This window comes from Hemitrygon akajei, chromosome 2 (assembly GCF_048418815.1).
Source record: "Hemitrygon akajei chromosome 2, sHemAka1.3, whole genome shotgun sequence".
Lineage (NCBI taxonomy): Eukaryota > Metazoa > Chordata > Chondrichthyes > Myliobatiformes > Dasyatidae > Hemitrygon > Hemitrygon akajei.
In genome coordinates this window covers 1,496,738-1,520,687 of record NC_133125.1, presented here as the reverse complement: position 1 = coordinate 1,520,687, position 23,950 = coordinate 1,496,738, and the positions used below count along the sequence as shown (strand labels likewise).

At 43.6% G+C, this 23,950-nt stretch overlaps 1 protein-coding gene across 1 annotated transcript in view; it reads left to right on the top strand.

Moving 5' to 3' along the window:
* Positions 1-23,950, top strand: part of mccc2 (methylcrotonyl-CoA carboxylase subunit 2) — a 176,452-nt gene that overhangs the window by 76,515 nt on the left and 75,987 nt on the right. The window contains exons 9-10 of the mRNA XM_073066056.1: positions 5,191-5,290; positions 12,686-12,781. Coding sequence (XP_072922157.1) covers positions 5,191-5,290; positions 12,686-12,781 — 196 coding nt within the window. The remainder of the gene's footprint in view (positions 1-5,190; positions 5,291-12,685; positions 12,782-23,950) is intronic.

Below are 23,950 nucleotides of genomic sequence, written 5' to 3'. Positions count from 1 at the left end.
ATAAACAGTTGACATTTCAGGCCAAGACCCTTCATTGGGACTGGAGGGGAATGGGTAGTATAATATTCTGGATTCTGACATTTCGGTCTTGGTGAAGAGTCTGAGCCTGAAATATCAACTGTTTATTCTCCTCAATATTTAATACTCTATCAAGTTTCAAAATGTGCTTTTTTTAAAGGCCATCAAGTAGTCCTTCAAATCTGTTTCTTATGCTGTTGCATTTTAGAATTTTGATTCAGAGTACAGTTTCTGGTATGTTTACATTTACAATTCACAGTAGAATTTCTTATAAGATCTTCAATTCACAGTATGGTTTCTGGTATTCTTAGATTTTCGATTCACAGCACAGTTACTTTCAGGACTGAAGGAAGTCCATTTAGAACAGAGATGCAGAGAAATTACTTTAGTCAGAGGGTGGTAATTCTGTGGAATTTGCTGCCACGAGTGGCTGTGGAGGTCAAGTCATTGGGTGCATTTAGGCTAATTAAGGACCTTTCTATCTCTGCCTTAAATGCACCCAGTAACTTGGCCTCCACAGCCACTCATGGCAACAAACTCACAGAATTACCACCCTCTGACTAAAGTAATTTCTCTGCATCTCTGTTCTAAATGGACGTACTTCAGTCCTTAAGTCGTGCCCTCTTGTCTTAGACTCCCCTACCGTGGGAAATAACTTTGCCATATCTAATCTGTTCAGTCCTTTTAACATATGGAATGTTTCTATGAGATCCCCCTCATTCTTCTTAACTCCAAGGAATACAGCCCAAGAGCTGCCAGACATTCTTCATACAGAAACCCTTTCATTCCTGGAATCATTCTCATGAATCTTCTCTGAACCCTCTCCAATGTCAGTATATCCTTTCTAAAATAAGGAGCCCAAAACTGCACAAAATACTCCCATGTGATCTCACGAGTGCCTTACGGAGCCTCAACATCACATCCCAGCTCTTATGTTCTACACCTCTAGAAATGAATGCCAACATTACATTTGCCTTCTTCACCACCGACTCAACCTGCAGCTTAACCTTTAGGGTATCCTGCACAAGGACTCCCAAATCCCTTTGCACCTCTGTATTTTGAATTATCTCCCTATCTAAATAATGGTCTGCCCGTTTATTTCTTCCACCAAAGTGCATGACCATACACTTTCCAAAATTCAGTATCTATTCAGTATCTGATATTAGTCGCCAGCTTCCTTTCCTAATTCATCTTTTCCTTCCTAATAACCTTCTTTGTTTTCTTCTGCAAGTTTTTAAAAGCTTCCCAATCCTCTATCTTCCCACTAGCTCTGGCTTCCTTGTATGCCCTCTCTTTTGCTTTTACTTTAGCTTTGACTTCGCTTGTCAGCCACGATAGTGTCCCCCTTCCAACCAAAAATTTTTTTTTATTTGGAATATGTCTGTCTTGCACTTCCCTCATTTTCCGCAGAAAATCCAGCCATTGCTGCTCTACTGTCCTTCCTGCTAGTGTCCCTTTCCAGTCAACCTTGGCTAGTTCCCCTCTCATGCTATTGTAATTTCCTTTTTTCCACTGAAATACCGACACTTTGGAATTTAGTTTCTCCTTCTCAAATTTCAAAGTAGAACATAGAACAATACAGCACAGTACAGGCCCTTCGACCCACAATGTTGTGCCAACCCTTAAACCCTGCCTGGCATAATAGGACATTGATCATATTGCCATCAGTGTTCCCTAAGGGTTCCCTTAACCTTAAGCTCTCTTATCACCTCCGGATCATTGCACAACACCCAATCCAGCACAGCTGATCCTATAGTGGTCTCAACAACATGTTGTTCTAAAAAGCTATCCCATAGACATTCTACAAATTCTCTTTCTTGAGGTCCAGTACTGGCCTGGTTTTCCCAATCCACTTTCATGTTAAAATCCCCAACAATTACCATGACATTGCCCTTCTGACATGCCTTTTCTATCTCCTGCTGTAATTTGTAATCCATATTCTGGCTGCTGTTTGAAAGCCTTTATACAACTGCCAATAGGATCCTTTTACCCTTACCATTTCTTAACCCAACCCATAGAGATTCTACACCTTCTGATCCTATGTCATTCCTTTCTAATGATTAAATATTATTTCTTATACATAGGACCACACCACCCTCGCTGCCTACTAACCTATCTTTCCAATACACCATATATCCTTGGATATTCAACTCCCATCCTTTGGCCAAGTTTCTGATATGTTTAGATTTTTGATTCATAGAAATCTGCAGCACATTACAGGCCCTTGGGCCCATAATGTTGTGCCAACCGTGTAATCTACACTAGAAACTGAGTAGAATTTTCCTATCGCATAGCCCTCTATTTTTCCAAGCTCCATGTACCTATCTAAGAGTGTCTTAAAAAATCCTATTGTATCCGCCTCTACCACCTTCACTGGCAGTGCATTCCATGCACCCACCACTCTCTGTGTGAAAAACCTACCTCTGATGTTCCCCTTATAGCTACTTCCAAGCACCTTAAAACTGTGCTCCCTAGTGTGGACCATTTCAGCCCAGGGAAAAAGCCTCTGGCTATCCACACGATCAATGTCTCTCATCATCTAATACACCTCTATCAGGTCACCTCTCATCTTCTGTTGTTCCAAGGAGAAAAGGCTAAGTTCGCTCAACCCATTCTCATAAGGCATGCTCTCCAATCCAGGCACCATCCTTGTAAATTTCCTTTGAACCATTTCTATCATTTCCACATCCTTCCTGTAAGTGAGGTGACCAGAACTGAACACCGTACTCCAAGAGGGATCTGACCAGGTTCCGATATAGCTGTAAAATTACCTCACGGCTCTTGAACTCAATCCCATGGTTGATGAAGGCCAACACACCATACGCATTCTTAATAACACTGTCAATCTGCGTTGCAGATTGGAGAGCCCTGTGGACTCGGACCTCAAGATCTCACTGATCCTCCTCACTGCGAAGAGTTTTACCATTCATATTATATTGTCTTCAAATTTCACTTACCAAAATGAACCACTTCATACTTAGCTGGGTTGAACTCCATCTGCCACTTCTCAGCCCAGTTCTGCATCCTGTCGATATCCTGCTGTAAACTCTGACAATACTCCAGACTATCCACAATGCCCCCAACATTTGTGTCATTAGCAAACTTACTAACCCACCCTTCTACTTCCTCATCCAGGTCATTTATAAAAATTACAAAGAGGAGGGGTCCCAGAACAGATCCCTGCTGAACACCACTGGTCACTGTCCTCATTACGAACCATTCATAACCACCCTTTTCCTTCTGTGGGCAAGCCAGTTCTGGATCCACAAGGCAAGGTCTCCTTGGATTCCATGCCTCATTAATTTCTGAATGAGCCTTGCATGTGGAACCTTATCAAATGCCTTACTAAAATCCATACACACTACATCCACTGCTCTACCTTCATCAATATGTTTTGTTTCATCCTCAAAGAGTTCAATCGGACTCGTAAGGTACGACCTGTCCTTGACAAAGCCATGCTGATTATCCCTTATTAGATTATGTCTCCAAATGCTCATAAATCCTGCCTCTTGGAATCTTCTCCAACTACTTGCCCACCACTGAAGTCAGACTCACTGATCTATAATTTCCTGAGCTATCTGTACTCCCTTACTTGAACAAAGGAACAACACTTGCAATCTTCGAATCCTCTGGTACTTCTCCTGCCCCTATTGATGCTGCAAAGGTCATCACCAGAGTTTCAGCATTAACTTCCCTCGCTTCCCACAGTAGCCTGGGGTGTATCTCGTCTGGTCCTGGAGACTTATCTAACAAGTTAGGTCTCTATTCATTGGAGCGTAGAAGGTTGAGGGGGGATTTGATCGAGGTATTTAAAATGTTGAGAGGGATAGATAGAGTTGACGTGAATAGGCTGTTTCCATTGAGAGTAGGGGAGATTCAAACGAGAGGACATGATTTGAGAGTTAGGGGGCAAAAGTTTAAGGGAAACACGAGGGGGTATTTCTTTACTCAGAGAGTGATAGCTGTGTGGAATGAGCTTCCTGTAGAAGTAGTAGAGGCCAGATCAGTTGTGTCATTTAAGGTAAAATTGGATAGGTATATGGATAGGAAAGGAGTGGAGGGTTATGGGCTGAGTGCGGGTAGGTGGGACTAGGTGAGATTAAGAGTTCGGCACGGACTAGGAGGGCCGGAATGGCCTGTTTCCGTGCTGTGATTGTTATATGGTTAATAGCTTTCAAAAGCTCCAGTACATCCTCTTTCTTAATGTCTGTGTGCTCAGGTGTTTCAGTCTGCTGTAAGTCATCCCTTATCTTGTCGCTCTTCACATACTTGTAGAATGCTTTGAGGTTTTTCTTAGTCCTGCTCTCCAAGGCTCTTTCATGGCTTCTTCTAGCTCTTCTAATTTCATTCTTGAGCTCCTTTCTGGCACCCTTGTAACTCTAGAGCTCTAACAGTACCTAGTTTCTTGAACCTTTCGTAAGCTTTTCTTTTCAATCCAATTTCTGGTCTGTTTAGATTTTTGATTCACAGTACAGTTTCTGATATACTTACATTTAAGATTCACGGTACAATTTCCAATATGTTTAGAATTTCAATTCACAGAACAGTTTCTGATATGTTTACATTTATGATTTACTGTACAGTTTCTGGTCTGTTTAGATTTACAATTCACAGCACAGTTTCTGATGTGTTTTGGTTTTTGATTCACAATACAGTATAATACAGGAAGTGTATATGTCGTTGAAGAATGGTAGTAGTTTTATTGTCTCAGTTTCCTCCACCCCATATTTTAGGTCCAGTGTGTGGTCAGGGGGCAGTAATGGACAAAGTACCAAAATGTATTACTGTTTGTTTGCACTCTTGTACATACCACATTCCTGCAGTCTTGTACATGTTATATTCCTGCAATCCCTACAGGGCTCTGGTCACATTAGTAACAGCATACACACTTACCACATTCTCCCAATCGATATGGTAAACTGTTCATTTTGAGAACTGATTCTAGTTTCGAATACCAAAATGGAAAAGTAGTGAAAAAGTCCAGCTTTCAATCCAGGATCTTCACCATATTTTATCACCAGTGACTTGTATGGAATAGAGTGACAGGTTGAACCAAATTGTTAGTTTTGGTTTTATTAAATTCTCATTCACACAAAGGTAACTTTGCAAAAACACAACTACTGATTTACTCAAAGTTGAAGTTAACGAATAATTTACTTGTGGTTTCTTTAGAAAGTCTGGTGTTACGGATCACTATGCTTTAGATGACTGCCATGCTCTTCATTTGGCACGAAAGGCCATACAAAGTCTCAACTATCAGAAGAAACTTGATGTAAGTAGTCAGCCACCAGATCAGCAGAATTTTGCACTGAACTCATATTTTTATACAACATCTTTGACACAACATTTATAATTGGAGATATTATGTAGATTTAAATCTCAGGGCAAAATGTGGAACTTTCTCCATGATTGCCTCCTGGACCTGAGCAAAGATTTACCGAGTTTTAACAGGCAGACACAGTAAAAAGGCACCTTGTCCAACATGTGTCACAGTGTAAGACAGATTCAGATTTACCCATGACCACAGCAGCATGGTCATGGTCACTTCTACTCTTGTTAAATAATGAAAACAGAAAATATTGGAAATTTTGTTTTTATTTTAGATTTCCAGCATCTGCATTATGTTAATTCTATACACTCATTGGCATATTTAATTTGTTAGCATTTTGAGTAATAGAACACTACAGCACAGCCCTTCAGTCCATCTAGTCTGTACAACTGACTCAACAATGGATACTTCCAAAAGCATTAATGACCAAATTTTGTTGTGTTTTACTCACAGCTCTGCAGAGAAGTACCAGCATTTATTTTTCCAATTTGGGATTTCTGTGTGAATGTCTGAACTTACAGACAAATCCATGAACAGTTTCCCTGTAGCACACCACCAAAAACAAAAAATTCAAAAATGATAAAGTGACTCCAACAAGGTTCTATGAAACAGCTTGCCCAACAACTACATAAGGCTTAGACTCCAAAGCTTGTTATCAAGATTCATTTTCTTGAGGGTAATCACAGTAAATCTAAGAAACACAATAGAATGAACGAAAGACCATACCCAAACAGGATGGACAAACAACTGGTGTGCAAACAAACAAACTGCAAATACAAAAGAAAAAAAGTTATAAGTATCGAGAACATGAGATGAAGAGTCCTTAAAAGTGATTCCATAGGTTGTGAGAAAAGTTCAGTGATGCAGTGAGTGAAGTTGAGTGAAATTATCTCCTCTGGTTTGGGAGCCTGATATTTGAGGGGTAATAACTGTTCCTGAACATGGTGGTGTGCTCCAATACCTATTTCCTGATGTCAGCAGCATGAAGAGAATATGTCCTGGGTGGTGGGGGTCCTTGATGGATGCTGCTTTCCTGTGACAGCACTCTGTGAAGCTGTGCTCAGTGGTGGGGAGGGTTTTACCTGTGATGGGCTGGGCCGTATCCACTACTTTTTGAAGGATTTTCCATTCATTTGGTGTTTCCACACCAGGCTGAGAAGCAACCAGTCAACAAACTCTCCACCACACATCTATAGAAATTTGTCAGAGTTTTAGATGTCATGCTGAACGTTCACAGAATTCTAAAGAAGTAGAGGTACTGCCATGTTTTCTTCGTAATTGCTGTTATGTTCTGGGCCCAGGACTGGCCCTGGGGAACTTAAAGTTGCTGACCCACTATGTCTCTGATCTCCCGATGAGGACTGGCTCATGGATCTCTGGTTTCCTCCTCCTGAAGTCAATAATCAACTCCTTAGTCTTGCTGACATTGAGTAAGATGTTGTAAAGGCACCATTCAGACCCACCATGTTTTTTGTGGGTTCACTGTCCTGAAAGCTGCTTGCGTGTCAGCCTCAGAGACTGAAGTCACAGAGTCATCAGTGGTTGAGGTTCCTTCACATTTTAATGGTCAAAGTGAGGATAGTAGCCATTGGACTCATCTGGAAGTGAAGTTTTGTGGTCACCTGTTTCATTTAATTTCACTTTTTACGAGGTAGTAGTATCTAAGCCCAGCCACAGCAGGTAAGAAACAGAAGAGATTCTGCAGATGCTGGAAATCTAGAGCAACACACACAAAATGCTGGAGGAGCTTTGCTGGTCTGACAGCATCTATAGAGTCAACAATTTGGGTTGAGACGGTTCATCTTGGCTCAAAACATCAACTGTTTATTTGCCTCCATAGACGCCATCACACCTACTGAGTTCCTGCACCATTTTGTTTAAGCCCTTTTGGTAATAGTTGTGGATTAACTGATCATCTCATCTGTAAACTTCTGTGGTTCTATATAAATATGCATTTGAATCCTGTATGATTCACAATTTGTTTTTTCTATCCTGCCATGGCACCTGTTAAAAAAATTTTTTTTTAAGGTTCGGTAATTGCAATGCTGTTCAGTTTTAAAGGCAGTATTTCTTATTGATTGATCCTTTAAACAGAGTTGACAGAAATTTTAAGAATTTCTTGTGGCTCTCTAATTCTGTTCCATTTCTTTGCTTGATGTATGAGCATAATCATTTCATTTCAGAATTTATCCAAAGAGAAAAACATTTAAAAGTTTCAAAGTAAATTCATTGTCAAAGTACATACATGTACAGCATAGACAACAACCCTGAGATTCATTTTCTTGCGGGCATTCGCAGTAAGTTGAAAGAAACACAATGGAATCAATGAAAAACTGCACACAACAGACATAGACAAACAAGCAATGTGCAAAAGACAAACTGCAAATACAAAAAGAAAAGGAAAAAAAAACAAGCAATAAATATTGAGAACACTAGTTGTAAAGTCCTTGAAAGTGAGTCCACAGGTTGTAGGAACATTTCAGAGATGGGTTGTGAAATTATCCCCTTTGGTTCAGGTTGAGGGGTAATAACTTCCTGAACCTGGTGGTGTGAGTCCTGAGGCTCCTGTACCTTCTTCCTGATGGTAGCAGCGAGTCCAGACTGCGGCCTGGGTGGTGGGGTCCTTGATGATAGATGCTGCTTTCCTGCAACAGCGCTCATTGTAGATGTGCTCATTGGTGGGGTGGGCTTTACCTGTGATACACTGGGCTGTATCCACTACTTGAATAGAATTGACTTTATTTCTTATATCCTTCACATACAGGAGGAATAAAAATCTTTGCGTTACATCTCTGAATGTTCAATTTATAGTAATTTGTAATAAATAGTATATACAACAGGACAGTCAGTATAGCAGAGAAATACAATTGTATCAGCGTGAATTAATCAGTCTGATGGCCTGGTGGAAGAAGCTGTCCCAGAGCCTGCTGGTCCTGGCTTTAATGCTGCGGAACCGTTTCCCAGATGGTAGCAGCTGGAACAGTTTGTAGTTGGGGTGACTCGGGTCCCCAATGATCCTTTAGGCCCTTTTTACGCACCTTTCCTTGTAAATGAAGGGAAATGTCCCATGAGGCAGCGCAGCACGGTAGCAGCGGCCTTTCAGACTTGGTGTTACTTTAATTTTCTAATTTAAGTTTGAACACACAACTTTTGATTAGGGCACATGGATAACAGAGCAACTATCTACCATCGCCAGATACTACTACAATACAGAGATCGCCCAAAAACAAACCTTCACAAAAGATCTGCTGGTCAAATTACGTGACTTCGGCTTGCTGAGGGGAACGGGCCTACAATCCTCGGACTTGCCTGATGCTGGGAGCCGGAGATGGAGACGTCGTAAGTGGTGTGTGAGGAAGTGGAAGCGAGGCAAGTGGACAGGGGTCCGTGCCAGGCAAAAAGCAAACCCTAGCTGGCCGGCTCTCCCGTCCATTCTGCTCTCCAATGTCCGCTCCCTGGACAATAAATTGGACTACTTCCGACTCCAACAAAATATTCGGCGGGAGTACAGAGTTTGCTCCTCGTATGTTTTTATAGAAACATAGCTCACTGAGGGAATTTCGGACGCTGCCATTCAGCTAGACGGGCTCGCCTCGTTTCGTGCGGACAGGGATTCAGCTCTCTCCGGTAAGACTCGTGGTGGTGGTGTGTGTATTTACATCAATACAGAATGGTGTAAGAACTCTGTGCTGTTTTCCAAACACTGCTCATGGCTAGTGGAGTTTGTGGTTGTTAGATGCAGACTATTTTATTTGCCACAGGAATTCACCTCTGTTCTTATATTCGGTGTGTAAATTCCCCCCAGCACTAATGCTAAGGTGGCGCTCTGTGAACTGCACGGGGCTATTAGTGAACTGCAGAACGCACACGCTGATGGACTGTTTATTGTTGCCAGTGATTTTAACCATGCGAACCTCAAGTCAGTGCTCCCCAAATTCCATCAGTGTGTGGACTTTGCAACGAGGGGGGAGAACGCGTTGGACCTAGTTTATACAAACATCCCCGACATGTACCAGGCGGAGCCCTGCCCCCACCTCAGTTACTCAGACTACATCGCTGTTATGCTAATCCCAGCATACAGACCGCTCGTCAGGCGCTCCAGACCAGTTCAGAAGCAGGTGAAAATCTGGCCAGCAGGAACTATCTCTGCTCTTCAAGACTGCTTTGAGCACACTGACTGGCACATGTTCAGGGAGGCTGCAACTGATGGTGACTCTACCAACTTAGAGGAGTACACGGCATCAGTGACCAGCTACATCAGCAAGTGCATTGATGATGTTACTCTGTCCAAGACCATCACTATACGTGCCAACCAGAAGCCATGGATGACCGCAGAGGTGTGTGCGCTGCTGAGGACCCGTGACTCCGCCTTCAGAGCAGGCGACAAGGCAGCTCTGACAACAGCAAGGGCCAAACTGTCCCGAGCCATCAGAGGGGCAAAGCGTGCACACGCCCAGCGAATCCACAGCCACTTCCAGGACAGCAGTGACACATGGCACATGTGGAAGGGCATCCAGGACATCACCAATTACAGGACAACATCACCTGACTGTGCGGATGATGCCTCCCTCCCAGATGCGTTGTATAACTTCTTCGCCCGGTTTGAGGTGGAAAATGACGTGGCGGCGAGGAAGTCCACCCCTCCTACAAATGACCAGGTGCTGTGTCTCACCGTGGCCGACGTGAGAAGAACCCTGTGCAGGGTCAACCCACGGAAGGCTGCTGGACCAGACAACATCCCTGGTAGAGTGCTCAGAGGATGTGCAGACCAGCTAGCAGATGTTCTCACTGACATCTTCAACATCTCCCTGAGCAGCACCACCGTTCCAACGTGCTTCAAGACCACCACCATCGTCCCCGTGTAGAAGAAGTCTTCAGTGTCCTGCCTAAATGACTACCGTCCCATTGCATTCACATCCATCATCATGAAGTGTTTCGAGAGGCTCACCATGAAGCATATCAAGACCCTGCCCCCTGCAGTTTGTGTACTGTCCCAACCGCTCAACAGACGACACCATTGCCATCACCCTCCACCTGGCCCTAACCCACCTGAACAAAAAAGACACATACGTTTGGATGTTTTTCATAGACTTCAGTTCAGCATTCAACACAATCATCCCTCAGAAACTGATTGGAAAGCTGAGCCTACTGGGCCTGAACACCTCCCTCTGCAACTGGATCCTAGACTTCCTGACTGGGAGACCTCAGTCAGTCCGATTTGGGAGCAGCATCTCCAACACCATCACACTGAGCACGGAGTCCCACCAGGGCTGTGTGCTCAGTCCACTGCTGTTCACTCTGCTGACCCATGACTGCTGCAACACACAGCTCGAACCACATCATCAAGTTCGCCAATGACATGACAGTGGTGGGTCTCATCAGCAAGAACGACAAATCAGCCTACAGAGAGGAGGTGCAGCGGCTAACGGACTGGTGCAGTGCCAACAACCTATCTCTGAATGTGAACAAAACAAAAGAGATGGTTGTTGACTTCAGAAGGGCATGGAGCGACCACTCCTCAACGGCTCCTCTGTAGAGATTGTTAAGAACACCAAATTCCTTGGTGTTCACCTGGCGGAGAATCTCACCTGGTCCCTCAACACCAGCTCCATAGCAAAGAAAGCCCAGCTGCGTCTCTACTTTCTGCGAAGGCTGAGGAAAGTCCTTCTCCCACCCCCCCTTCCCCCCATCCTCACCACATTGTACAGGGGTTGTAATGAGAACATCCTGAGCAGCTGTATCACTGCCTGGTTTGGAAATTGCACCATCTCGGATTGCAGGATCTTGCAGCAGATAGTGAGGCCAGCTGAGAAGTTTATCGGGTCTCTCTTCCCGCCATCACGGACATTTACACTACATGCTGCATCCGCAAAGCAAACAGCATTATGAAGGACGCCATGCACCCCTCATACAATCTCTTCTCCCTCCTGCCATCTGGGAAAAGGCACTGAAGCATTTGGGCTCTCATGACCAGACTATGTAACAGTTTCTTCCCCCAAGCTATCAGACTCCTCAATACCCAGAGTCTGGACTGACACCTTACTGCCCTATTGTCCTGTTTATTATTTATTATATTGCCTGCACTGTTTTGTGCACTTTATGCAGTCCTTGGTAGGTTTGTAGTCTAGTGTTTTTTTTTAACGTAGTTCAGTCTGGTTTTTGTACTGTGTCATGTAACACCATGGTCCTGAAAAACGTTGTCTCATTTTTACTATGTACTGTACATAGCAGTTATGGTCGAAATGACAATAAAAGTGACTTGACTTGTCTTAACTTAAATGTCCTGAATAGTGGGAAGTTCACATCTACAGATGCGTCCGGCTGTCCACCACTCACTGCAGAGCCTGCGATTGAGGGAAGTACAGTTCCCATACCAGTCAGGATGCTATCAATTGCACCCCTTTAGAAAATCCTTAGGATTTGGGGACTCATGCCAAACTTCCTCAACCATCTGAGGTGAAAGAGTTGCTGTTGTGCTTTTTTCACCACACAGCTGGTTTTCCATTCAAAGGCATTGGTGTTCCAAAACTAGGCTGTGATGAAACCAGACAATTTGCTCTCCACCACACATCTATAGAAGTTTGTCAACGTTTAGATGCCATGCCAAATTTTCATAAACCTCTAAGAAAGCAGAGGCACTGCCGTGCTTTCTTCATAATTGCACTTATGTGCTGGACGCAGGACAGGTTCTCTGTAGTGATAACACTCAGGAATTTAAAGTTGCTGACCCCTTCCACATCTGATCCTCTGATGAGTACTGGCTCATGGACCTCTGGTTTCCTCCTCCTCAAGCCAATAATCATCCCACAACCATCAGGCTCTTGAACAAAGGAGATAACTACATGCACTTGCCTATCCATTGAGATGTTCCCACAACCAATGATCTCACCTTAAGGACTCTTTATCTTGTTATCTCATGTTCTTGTTATTTATTACTATTTATTTATATTTGTATTTTCAGTTTTTTTGCTTCTGCACTCTAGTTTATCTTTCATTAATCCTTTAATACTTACTATTCTATAGATTTGCTGAGTATGCCTGCAGGTAAATGAATCTCAGGGTTGTATATGGTGACATATATGTACTTTGATAATAAATTTACTTAGAACTGTAAACATTTTACTGAGCTTGTACATAAGCAATTACTTGTTAGCAGTTGCTTGTTTGTTTAGAATCTTTCATTATTGAAAAATATCTAGCCACATAATTTAGTGATTCGAACTCTTTGGTATTTTTGATATACTTCATATGTTCAGTAATATAATTTATTAGTCATAATCAAAATAATTTGAATTTCACTTTTTGTTTAGGCATTAAATATGCTGTTTCTCCTTTCAGGTAACAGTAGAAGCCCCAGATGAGCCACTTTTCCCCGCTGAAGAGTTATATGGGATAGTTGGTGATAATCTGAAGAAAAGTTTTGACATTAAGGAGGTATGGGCCAACAGTTCTCTATCATAACCTTTTGTCTTCAGTTATCAAGCCAGTTGTGATATTACCCTTATTTCATGCCCTTTCCAGCTTCCCTTGCAATCTTAACCCCACATCTTGGCTACTATTTGGAGGCCTATATACAATTCCCATAATGCTTTTTTTTACCCTTGCAGTTTCTTAACTCCACCCACAAGGATTCATCATTCTCTGACCCTATGTCACCTCTTTCTAAAAAATGTAATTCCATCTCTTTACCAACAGAGCCACATCACTGCCTATGCCTTCCTGTCTGTCATTAGGATAAAAATTATATCCTTTGATATTAAGCTCCCAACTGTGACCTTCTTTCAGCCACAACTCATTGATGCTCAGAACATCATACCGACCAATCTCTAATTGCACCACAAGCTCATCCACCTTATTTTGAATACTACATGCTTTTAAATGCAGCACCTTCAGTCCTGCATTTTTCGCTCTTTTGAATTTTACCTTTGTGGGTACAATTTAGCTCTTTGCACTGTCTGCATTTGCACCCAATCATTGGCTTGTCCTTCCTTACATTCATATTACACCCATCATTTTCTTGTAAACCTTCTGGCTCATCCTCAGCTCTATCGTACTGGTTTCTATCCCCCTCCCATATTAGTTTAAACCACTCCCAACAGATTTAGCAAACCTGCCCGCAAGGTTGATGGTCCTCTTTGGATTCAAATGCAACCTGTCCCTTTTGTACAGATCATGCCTGCCCCAGAAGAGGTCCCAGTTATTCAGAAATCTGAATCCCTGCACTCTGCTCCAATTCTTCAGCCACGCATTTATCTGCCTCCTCATTGTATTCCTGTCCTCACTGTTGTTTACCACAGGCAGCACTCCCAAGATAACTACCCTTGAGATCCTGCTTCTCAACTTCCTTTTCAGAACCTCCCCTCTTTCTCTACCTATGTCGTTAGTACCATTAAGGAAAATGACTTCTGGCTGTTCACCCTCCCTTTTCAGGATACTGCGGATGCATTCAGAAACATCGCGAACCCTGAAACCTGGAAGGCAAACTACCATCCTTGTTTCTTTTTAACATCCACAGAATTGCCTATCTGTCCCCCTAACTATTAGAGTCCCCTGTTACTGCTGCCATCCTCTTCTATTCCCTACCCTTCTGAGCCACAGGGCGAGATCTGTGTTAGAGGCACGACTGCTGTTACTTCCCCCAAGTAGGTTGTACCCCCTCCCCAACGGTACTCAAAATGGAGTACTTATTGTTGAAGGGGACTTTCATCAACCATATTTGCCATCTACTCAAAAAACTTACCAAGTTTGGGAAGGGTGACCTCCCCTGCAGAGAGCTATTCTGACTATCTCTAATGCCTTTCCAGATGCACATAAATTCTGTCAGTTACTGTTGGAGAAGAGAGGGTCTGCAGAAGGACTTAAACAGATTGGGAAAAATGGGCAAAGTAGTCAATGGAATATAGTATAGAGAAGTGAATGGAATATATGTATGGTCATGCACTTTGGTAGAAGGAATAAAGCCATTGTCTATTTTTGAAGTGGGGAGAAAAATAAAAATTCAGAGGTGCAAAGGGACTCGGGAGTCCTTGTGCAGGATTCCCTAAAGCTTGGAAATTGAGTCAGTGGGGAGGAATGCAAATGCAATGTAGCATTCATTTCAAGTGGAATTTGTATAAGAGCATGGATATGATGCTGAGGCTTTATAAAGCATTGGTAAGACCACACTTAAGAGTATTGTGAGCGGTTTTGGGCCTCTTATCTAATATAAGATCTGCTGGCATTGGAGAAGGGCCAGAAGTTGTTCACAAGAATAATTCTAGGAATGAAAGGTGAACATATGAGGAGCGTTTGATGGCTCTGTGCCTGTACAGGCTGGGTTTTATTTAGTTATTTATTCATTTATAGGATGTGGGCGTTGCCAACTAAGCCAGCATTTATTGCGCATTCCTAGTTGTTCTTGAGAAGATGCTGATGAGCTGCCGCCTTAAACCACTGCAGTCCCTGAGGTGTAGGTACACACACAGTGCTGTTATGGAGAAAATTCCATGATTTTGACCCAGCAACAGTGAAGGAACGGCAATATGTTTCCAAGTCAGGATTTCTAAGTGTGGTGTTCCCAGGTATCTGCTGTTCACGTCCTTCTAGATGCTAGAGTGGTCGTGGGTCTGGAAGGTGCTGCCTTAAGAACTTTGGTGTGTTGTTGCAGTGCATCTTGTAGATAGTACACACTGCTGCAACTGTTCGTCGATGGTGGAGGGATTGGATGCTTGTGGAAGAGGTGCCAGTCAAATGGGCTGCCTTGTACTGGATGGTGTCAAGCACCTTGAGTGTTGATGGAGCTGCACTCATCCAGGCAAGTGGAAAGTATTCCATTACACTCCTGACCTGAGCCTTGTTGTTATGATATGGCAACAATGAATATAGAATTGAGACAGGTTTTTTTTATAAACAAATAAAACATTTATTAAACACTGCTCAATAAGAAATGAAAAGTAAACAAACGACTAACTTAACCAGAAATTAACGGCTATACAGCAACTTGAACAGTTCTTAAAGCGATAAATGCGAACACAGTTCTTAAAGCAATAAATGCAAACACAGTTCTTAAAAGTGGTAAATGCAACGGCCAAATTATTTACACAGTCAATTAGGAGAGACTTTCCTGAAGTAACGAATTCCTTGACAACGTGACGTTACTGCTGATCCCAGCCAAAATATGCTTTGCCTGAAGGATTTGCGACGAAGGAAATAAAACAACTTAAAGGCACTGACCTTTCCTTGGCAAAACGCTGCGTCCAGCTCTTTTTGCTTTCACGATGTAGGAGCTATCTCGGACGCAGGTTACTACCTTCTGAATGAGGGTTCAATAAGGTCGATCCTGTATTACTGCTGACGACACCAACTTTATTTGATCCTTCGGGTCTCCGCACTTCAATAGTTCTCCACTCCGACTGAATTGCAAAGGTAGGAATCAGAACTGGCAGCATTGTGGCGAACTCTGCGGCAATAACCTTTGAGACTTAAGATAGAAAGTAAAACTCCACTTTAAAACAAAACTGCGTCATGAGACAAATACGCAGCATAATGGAGTCACTGAAGAATTAAACAATGAACTGACCTGTGTCACAGCAAGGCTTTCCCCTTTTATACCTGTTGAAACAGGCCATCACATGACTTCTCACTGGCGGGAAATTTACATCATGTGACCTCACACTGGTGGGAAATTACATCACCCCACCATCACAAGACCATTACATCATGCTCATAAGACAATCACAAGATACCCACGGGGTATGTAACACTTGTCGATGGTGGACAGGCTTTCGGGAGTCAGTAGGTGAGTTACATGTTGCAGGATTCTTAGTTCTGGTAGCCATGGTGGTTTGTGTGGCTAGACAAGTTCAGTTTCCTGTCAATGGTAACCCCCAGGATGTTGATAGTAGGGGATTCAGTGATGATGTTGCCACTGGATGTTGAGGGATGATGGTTAGAGCCTCTCTTACTGGAGATGGTCATTGCCTGGCACTTGCATGGCTCAAATGTTACTTGCCGCTTGTTAGCACAGGCCTGGATATTGTCCATTTCCTGCTGCATTTGGGTATGAACTGCTTCACTACCTGAGGAGTCACAAATGGTGCAGAGCATTGTGCAGTCATCTGCAAACATCCTCACTTCTGACCTTATGACAGAGGGAAGGTCATTGATGAAGAATGACAAAAGGTTCAAAGGTTCATTTATTATCAAAGTATGTATCCATATACAACCCTGAGATTTGTCTTCTCCAGATAGCCACAAAACAAAGAATGAACATGAAACATCAAAACCCCCTGCACAAAACACAGTGAGAACATCGACCCCCAAACCCCGTCCCCCGCACAAAAATTAGCAAGAACAACGACCTGAAATCCCCAAACCTCTTCCCCTCACACAACAGAACAGAAAGGCACAGGAGCAAAACTTAGTTTATAGAAACCATAAGTCAGAAAAAGTCCATAAATGCAATATTCCAATCCATAAATGCTGATCCATATTAACATCGTCCTTCATCGTCAAAAGAGAGAGACACCATACGAACACGGAGGCCTGCCCACCTGCCACAACGAGTCACACAGCGACAGACCACTCACAGGCTACTCTTCGGGCACTGATCAAAAGGCAGGCACAGTGCTGCACTTTCCATTGCCTTTGGCATTTGCACTTTCCATCTCAATCTTCCTCTGTCTCTGTCTCAATCTTCCTTGACGCTTTAATCGGCAAATTGTTGTTGAACATCAGCTCACGTTCCATCGCTAAGTTTCTTTGCATTAAGGTTGTCCTAGTACATGCTCACTTCACGGAATCTTCTCAGAGACAACAAAGTGCTGAATCACGCAAACAATCTCCAACTGTAAATCGCAAGCTATAACAGTTCCAGAAACACTTTTACAATGAAAAACAGCTGCAGAAGAAGTAAAATAGATATATTCATAGGCTATCTGGAAGATGTTGACCAAAGGAGCATTGTATGCTGATGCCATCTTGAACGTATGGGGGATCCCATTGAAACCTATCAAATATTCACAGGCCTAGATAGAGTGGATGAGGAGAGGATGAGTCTAAGAACGGAGGCCAAAGCCTGAGAACAGACGGATATTCATTTAGAACAGAGAGGAGAAGTCACTCCACTCTTCAAGAAGGGACACAAGCAAAAAAAGGAAATTATAGGCCAATTAGTCTGACCTCAGTGGCTGGGAAGATGCTGGAGTCAATTGTTTAGGGTGTGGTTTTGAGCACTTGGAGACACATGATAAAATATGCCATAGTGTGCATGGTTTCCTCAAGGGAAATTCTTGCCTGACAAATCTGTTGCAATTCTTTTAAAGAAATAACAAGCAGGATAGACAAAGGAGAATTGGTAACATAGAAACATAGTAAAACTATAGCACCCCACAATGGTGTGCCGAACATGCACTTAACCTTAGAAATTATGTAGTGTTACCCACAGCACTCTGTTTTTCTAAGCTCCATGTACCTATCTAAAAGTGTCTTAAAAGACCCTATTGTATCTGCCTCCACCACTGTTGCCGGCAGCCCATTCTACGCACTCTCCACTCTCTGTGCAAAATACTTGCCCCTAACATCTCCTCTGTACCTGCTTCCAAACACCTTCAAAACTGTGTCCTCTCGTGTTAGCCATTTCAGCCCTGGGAAAAAATCTGACTATCCACACAATCAATGCCTCTCATCATCTTATACACCTCTATCAGGTCACCTCTCATCCTCCATTGCTCCAAGGAGAAAAGGCCAAGTTCACCCAACCTATTCTTGTAAGGCATACTTCCCAATCCAGGCAACATCCTTGTAAGTTTCCTCTGCACCCTTTCTATAGTTTCCAAATCATTCCTATAGTGAGGTGACCAGAACTGAGCACAGTCCTCCAAGTGGGGTCTGACCAGGGTCCTATATAGCTATAACATTACCTCTCAGCTCTTAAGCTCAATCCCACGGTTGAAAAAGGCCAATGCACCATAAGCCTTCTTAACCACAGAGTCAATCTGCGCAGCACCTTTGAGTGTCCTATGAACTCCGACCCCTAGCTCCCTCTGATCCTCCACACTGCCAGGAGTCTTACCATTAATACTATATTCTGCCATCATATTTAACCTACCAAAATGAACCACCTCACATTTATCTGGGTTGAACTCCACCTGCCACTTCTCAGCCCAGTTTTGCATCCTATCGATGTCCCGCTGTAATCTCTGACAGCTCTTCACACTATCCACAACACCCCCAACCTTCGTGTCATTAGCAAATTTACTAACCCGTTCCTCCACTTTCTCATCCAGGTCATTTATAAAAATCACAAAAAGAAGGGGTCCCAGAACAGATTCCTGAGGCACACCACTGGTCACCGACCTCCATGCAGAATATGACCCATCTACAACCACTCTTTGCCTTCTCTAGGCGAGCTAATTCTGGATCCACAAAGCAAGGTCCCCTTGGATCCCATGCCTCCTTACTTTTTCAGTAAGGCTTGCATGGGATACCTTATCAAATGCCTTGCTGAAATCCATATATACTACACCTACTGCTCTACCTTCATCAACATGTTTAGTCACATCCTCAAAATATTCAACTAGGCTCGTAAGGCACAACCTGCCTTCGACTAAGCCATGCTGACTATTCCTAATCATATTATACCTCTCCAAATGTTCATAAATCCTGCTTCTCAGGATCTTTTCCATCAACTTACTAACCACTGAAGTAGAACTCACTGGTCTATAATTTCCTGGGCTATCTTTACTCCCTTTCTTGAATAAGGGAACAACATCTGCAACACTCCAATCCTCTGGAACCTCCCCCATCCCCATTGATGATGCAAAGAATCATTGCCAGAGGCTTAACAATTTCCTCCCTCGCCTCCCACAGTAGCCTGGGGTACATCTCATCCGGTTCTGGCAACTTATCCAACTTGATGCTTTCCAAAAGCTCCACCATATCCTCTTTCTTAATGTCTATATGCTCAAGCTTTTCAATTTGCTATAAGTCATCCCTACAATTGCCAAGATCCTTTTCTGTAGTGACTACTGAAGCAAAGTACTCATTAAGTACCTCAGCTGTCTCCTCTGGTTCCATACACACTTTTCCACTGTCATACTTGATTGGTCCTATTCTCTCATATCATATCCTCTTGCTCTTCACATACTTGTAGAATGCCTTGAGGTTTTCCTTAATCCAGACAACCAAGGCCTTTTCATGGCCCCTGCTGGCTGTCTTAATTTATTTCTTAAGCTCCTTCCTGCTGGCCTTATAATTTTCTAGATCTCTATCCTTACCTAGTTTTTTGAAACCTTTCATAAGCTTTTTTTTTTGACTAGATTTTCAACAGCCTTTGTACACCATGTTTCCTGTGCCTTACCATCTTTTCCCTGTCTCATTGGAATGTACCTATGCAGAACGCCATGCAAATATCCCCTGAACATTTGCCGCATCTGTGCCGTACATTTCCCTGAGAATATCAGTTCCCAATTTATGCTTCCAAATTCCTGCCTGATAGCTTCATATTTCCCCATACTCCAATTAAACGCTTTCCTAACTTGTCTGTTCCTATCTCTCTCCAATGCTATTGTAAAGGAGACAGAATTATGATCACTATCCCCAAAATGCTAATCCCACTGAGAGATCTGACACCTGACCAGGTTCATTTTCCAATTCCAGATCAAGTACAGCCTCTCCTCTTGTAGGCTTATCTACATATTGTGTCAGGAAACCTTCCTGAGCGCACCTAACAAACTCCTCCTCATCTAAACCCCTTGCTCTAGGGAGATGCCAATCAATATTTCGGAAATTAAAATCTCCCACTACAACAACACTTATTATTACACCTTTCCAGAATCTGTCTCCCTATCTGCTCCTCGATGTCCTTGTTACTATTGGGTGGTCTATAAAAACACCGTAGAGTTATTGGCCCCTTCCAGTTTTTACATACAGAGACCCAGTAGACAATCCCTCCATGACTTCCTCCTTTTCTGCAGCCATGACACTATCTCTGATCAGCAGTGCCACACCCCCACTTCTTTTGCCTCCCCCCAGTCCTTTCTGAATCATCTAAAGCCTGGCACTCTTAAGTAGCCATTCCTGCCTTTGAGCCATCCAAGTCTCTGTAATGGCCACAGCATCATAGCTCCAAGTACTGATCCACCCTCTTAAGCTCATCCACTTTGTTCATGATGCTTCTTGCATTAAAATAGACACATTTCAAACCATCAGTATGGGTGTATCCCTTCTCCATCACCTGCCTATCCTCCCTCTCGCACTGTCTCCAAGCTTTATATGTGAGCCAACCGCCCCTTCCTCTGCCTCTTCAGTTCGGTTCCCACCCCCAACAATTCTAGTTTAAACGCTCTCCACTAGCCTTAGCAAACCTCCCTGCCAGGATATTGGTCCTCCTCGGATTTTTTGTACTGACAGACAGACGGACGTACTTTATTGATCCCGAGGGAAATTGGGTTTCGTTACAGCCTCACCAACTAAGAATAGTGAAGAAATATAGCAATATAAAATCATAAATAATTAAATAAACATGAGGTAATCTGCAGATGCTGGAAATTCAAACAACACACACAAAATGTTGGTGGAACACAGCAGGCCAAGCAGCATCTATAAGGAGAAGCACTGTCGACGTTTCGGGCCGAGACCTGACGAAGGGTCTCAGCCCAAAACGTCGACAGTGCTTCTCCTTATAGATGCTGCCTGGCCTGCTGTGTTCCACCAGCATTTTGTGTGTGTTGTAATAATTAAATAATAAGTTAATCACGCCAAGTGGAAATAAGTCCAGGACTAGTCTATTGGCATAGGGTGTCTGACACTCCGAGGGAGGAGTTGTAAAGTTTGATGGCCACAGGCAGGAATGACTTCCTATGACGCTCAGTGCTACATCTCGGTGGAATGAGTCTCTGGCTGAATGTACTCCTGTGCCTAACCAGTACATTATGGAGTGGATGGGAGTCATTGTCCAAGATGGCATGCAACTTGGACAGCATCCTCTTTTCAGACACCACTGTCAGAGAGTCCAGTTCCACCCCCACAACATCACTGGCCTTACAAATAAGTTTGTTGATTCTGTTGGTGTCTGCTACCCTCAGCCTGCTGCCCCAGCACACAACAGTAAACATGATAGCACTGGCCACCACAGCCTTGTAGAACATCCTCAGCATCGTCTGGCAGATGTTAACGGACCTCAGTCTCCTCAGGACATAGAGACAGCCCTGACCCTTCTTGCAGACAGCCTCAGTGTTCTTTGACCAGTCCAGTTTATTGTCCATTGGTATCCCCAGGTATTTGTAATCTTCCACCATGTCCACACTGACCCCTTGGATGGAAACAGGTCACCGGTGCCTTAGCCCTCCTCAGGTCCACCACCAGCTCCTTAGTCTTTTTCACATTAAGCTGCAGATGATTCTGCTAGCACCATGTGACAAAGTTTCTCACCATAGCCCTGTACTCAGCCTCATCTCCCTTGCTGATGCATCCAACTATGGCAGAGTCATCAGAAAACTTCTGAAGATGGCAAGACTCTGTGTTGTAGCTGAAGTCCGAGGTGTAGATGGTGACGAGAAAGGGAGACAGGACAGTCCCCTGTGGAGCCCCAATGCTGCTGACCACTCTGTCTGACACACAGTGTTGCAAGTGTACATACTTTGGTCTGCCAGTCAGGTAATCAATAATCCATGACACCAGGGAAGCATCCACCTGCATCACTGTCAGCTTCTCACCCAGCAGAGCAGGGCGGATGGTGTTGAACGCACTGGAGAAGTCAAAAAACATGACCCTCACAGTGCTTGCCGGCTTGTCCAGGTGGTCACCCCTGCCCCAAAAGAGGTCCCAATAATCCAGAAACCTGTGCCACTGCTGGTACCAAAATGTATCCAACTCCCCCATTCCTTTGGGTTCATCAGATGCGTGGAGAGGGATTAGCTTTGCAACATGGGCAACAGCTTGTTCTCCATATTGAACCATTCAGACTTGCATAACCAGACAACTAGGACGCAACATCCATAGTTTACCCTGACTGACAGAGGCCTCAAGACAGACTATATGTGCATCAAGGGGAAGAGGATAACTAGAAAGAGTGTGGGTCTACTCTTTTGCTTGGATATGGAGAATGTGAGTGAGGTACTTAATGAGTACTCTGCTTCAGTATTTACCAAGGAAAAGGATATGGAGGACCAGATCAGTACTGAGTGTATAAATAAGTTCAGGCATTTAGAGGTCAAGGAGGAGGAAGTCTTGGGCCTCCTAATGAGTATTGAGGCGGCTAAGTCACCAGGTCCTGATGGAATTTACTTCAGTTTATTGAAGGAGGCAAGATACAGGATTGCTGGACCTTGACCAGTATTTTTGTGTCCTCTTTAGCTATAGGCAACGTCCCAGAGGACTGGTGAGTGGATAATGTTGTACATTTATTTAAGAAGGGAACAATGGGAAATTCTATGTACTCTAGACTGGTGAGGCTCACGTCAGTTACAGGGAAATTGCTGAAGAAAATTCTTAGGGAGAGGATGATAGCCAGTGTGGCTTTATGCAGGGCAGATTGTGCCTTACCAACTTGTTGACTGAGTTTTTTAACAAGGTGTGATGAGGGTAGGGCAGTGGATACTGTCTATATGGATTTTAGTAAGGTGTTTGACAAAGTCCCTCATGGAAGGCTAGTCTGGAAGATTAAGATGCAAGTTGGATAAGACTCCAGGACTGGACGAGCCTAATTGAATTTTTTGAGGATGTGACTGAACACATTGATGAAGGTAGAGCAGTAGATGTAAAGTGTATGGATTTTCGCAAGGCATTTGATAAGGTACCCCATGCAAGGCTTATTGAGAAAGTAAAGAGGCATGGGATCCAAGGAGACCTTGCTTTGTGAATCCAGAATTGGCTTGCACACAGAAAGCAAAGAGTGAATGTAGACGGGTCATATTCTGCATGCAGGTCAGTGACCAGTGGAGTTCCTCAGGAATCTGTTCTGGGACCCCTTCTCTTTGTGATTTTTATAAATGACCTGGATGAGGAAGTGGAGGGATGGGTTAGTAAATTTGCTGATGACACAAAGGTTGGGGGTGTTGTGGATAGTGTAGAATAGTGGTCGCTGACCTTTTTAAGCCCAAGATCCCCTACCTCGGCCTTAGTGAAAGGCGAGATCAACCCCAGATTGATTAGTTACACGCATGCACACTGGGGCAGAAAAGATCAGAAGTAAAACCCCGCAACCCGGAAGTAGAAATAATGCATAAACACCAGGGGTACCCACCCTTTTTTGTACCGCAGACCGGTTTAATATTGACAATATGCTCGCGGACCGGCCGATGGGGGGGAGGGGGGGGTGCTAAACACGACGGGAATACAGCGATACTCAAAGCAGGTTCCTTATGTCCAGTCTATTTCACAATTTAGTTTTCACAGCTCTCAGCACTTAGCTGCTGTCCTGCGCTGCTCACATCTTTTTCCACTGAAAAAACTCAGCGGGTTCGTCTTTAAGTACAGGGTGCTTGGACTCAGAGTACCGAAGCAGTTTTGAGGGCTACATTGCCTCATTAGACAGCCTCCCGGCCCGAATTCCAGCCTCTGCCTGCCTGCTGCCAGACGCCTTAGCCAGGTGTGGCTGTTCGTGGGTGGGGTGAGAGGACAAAG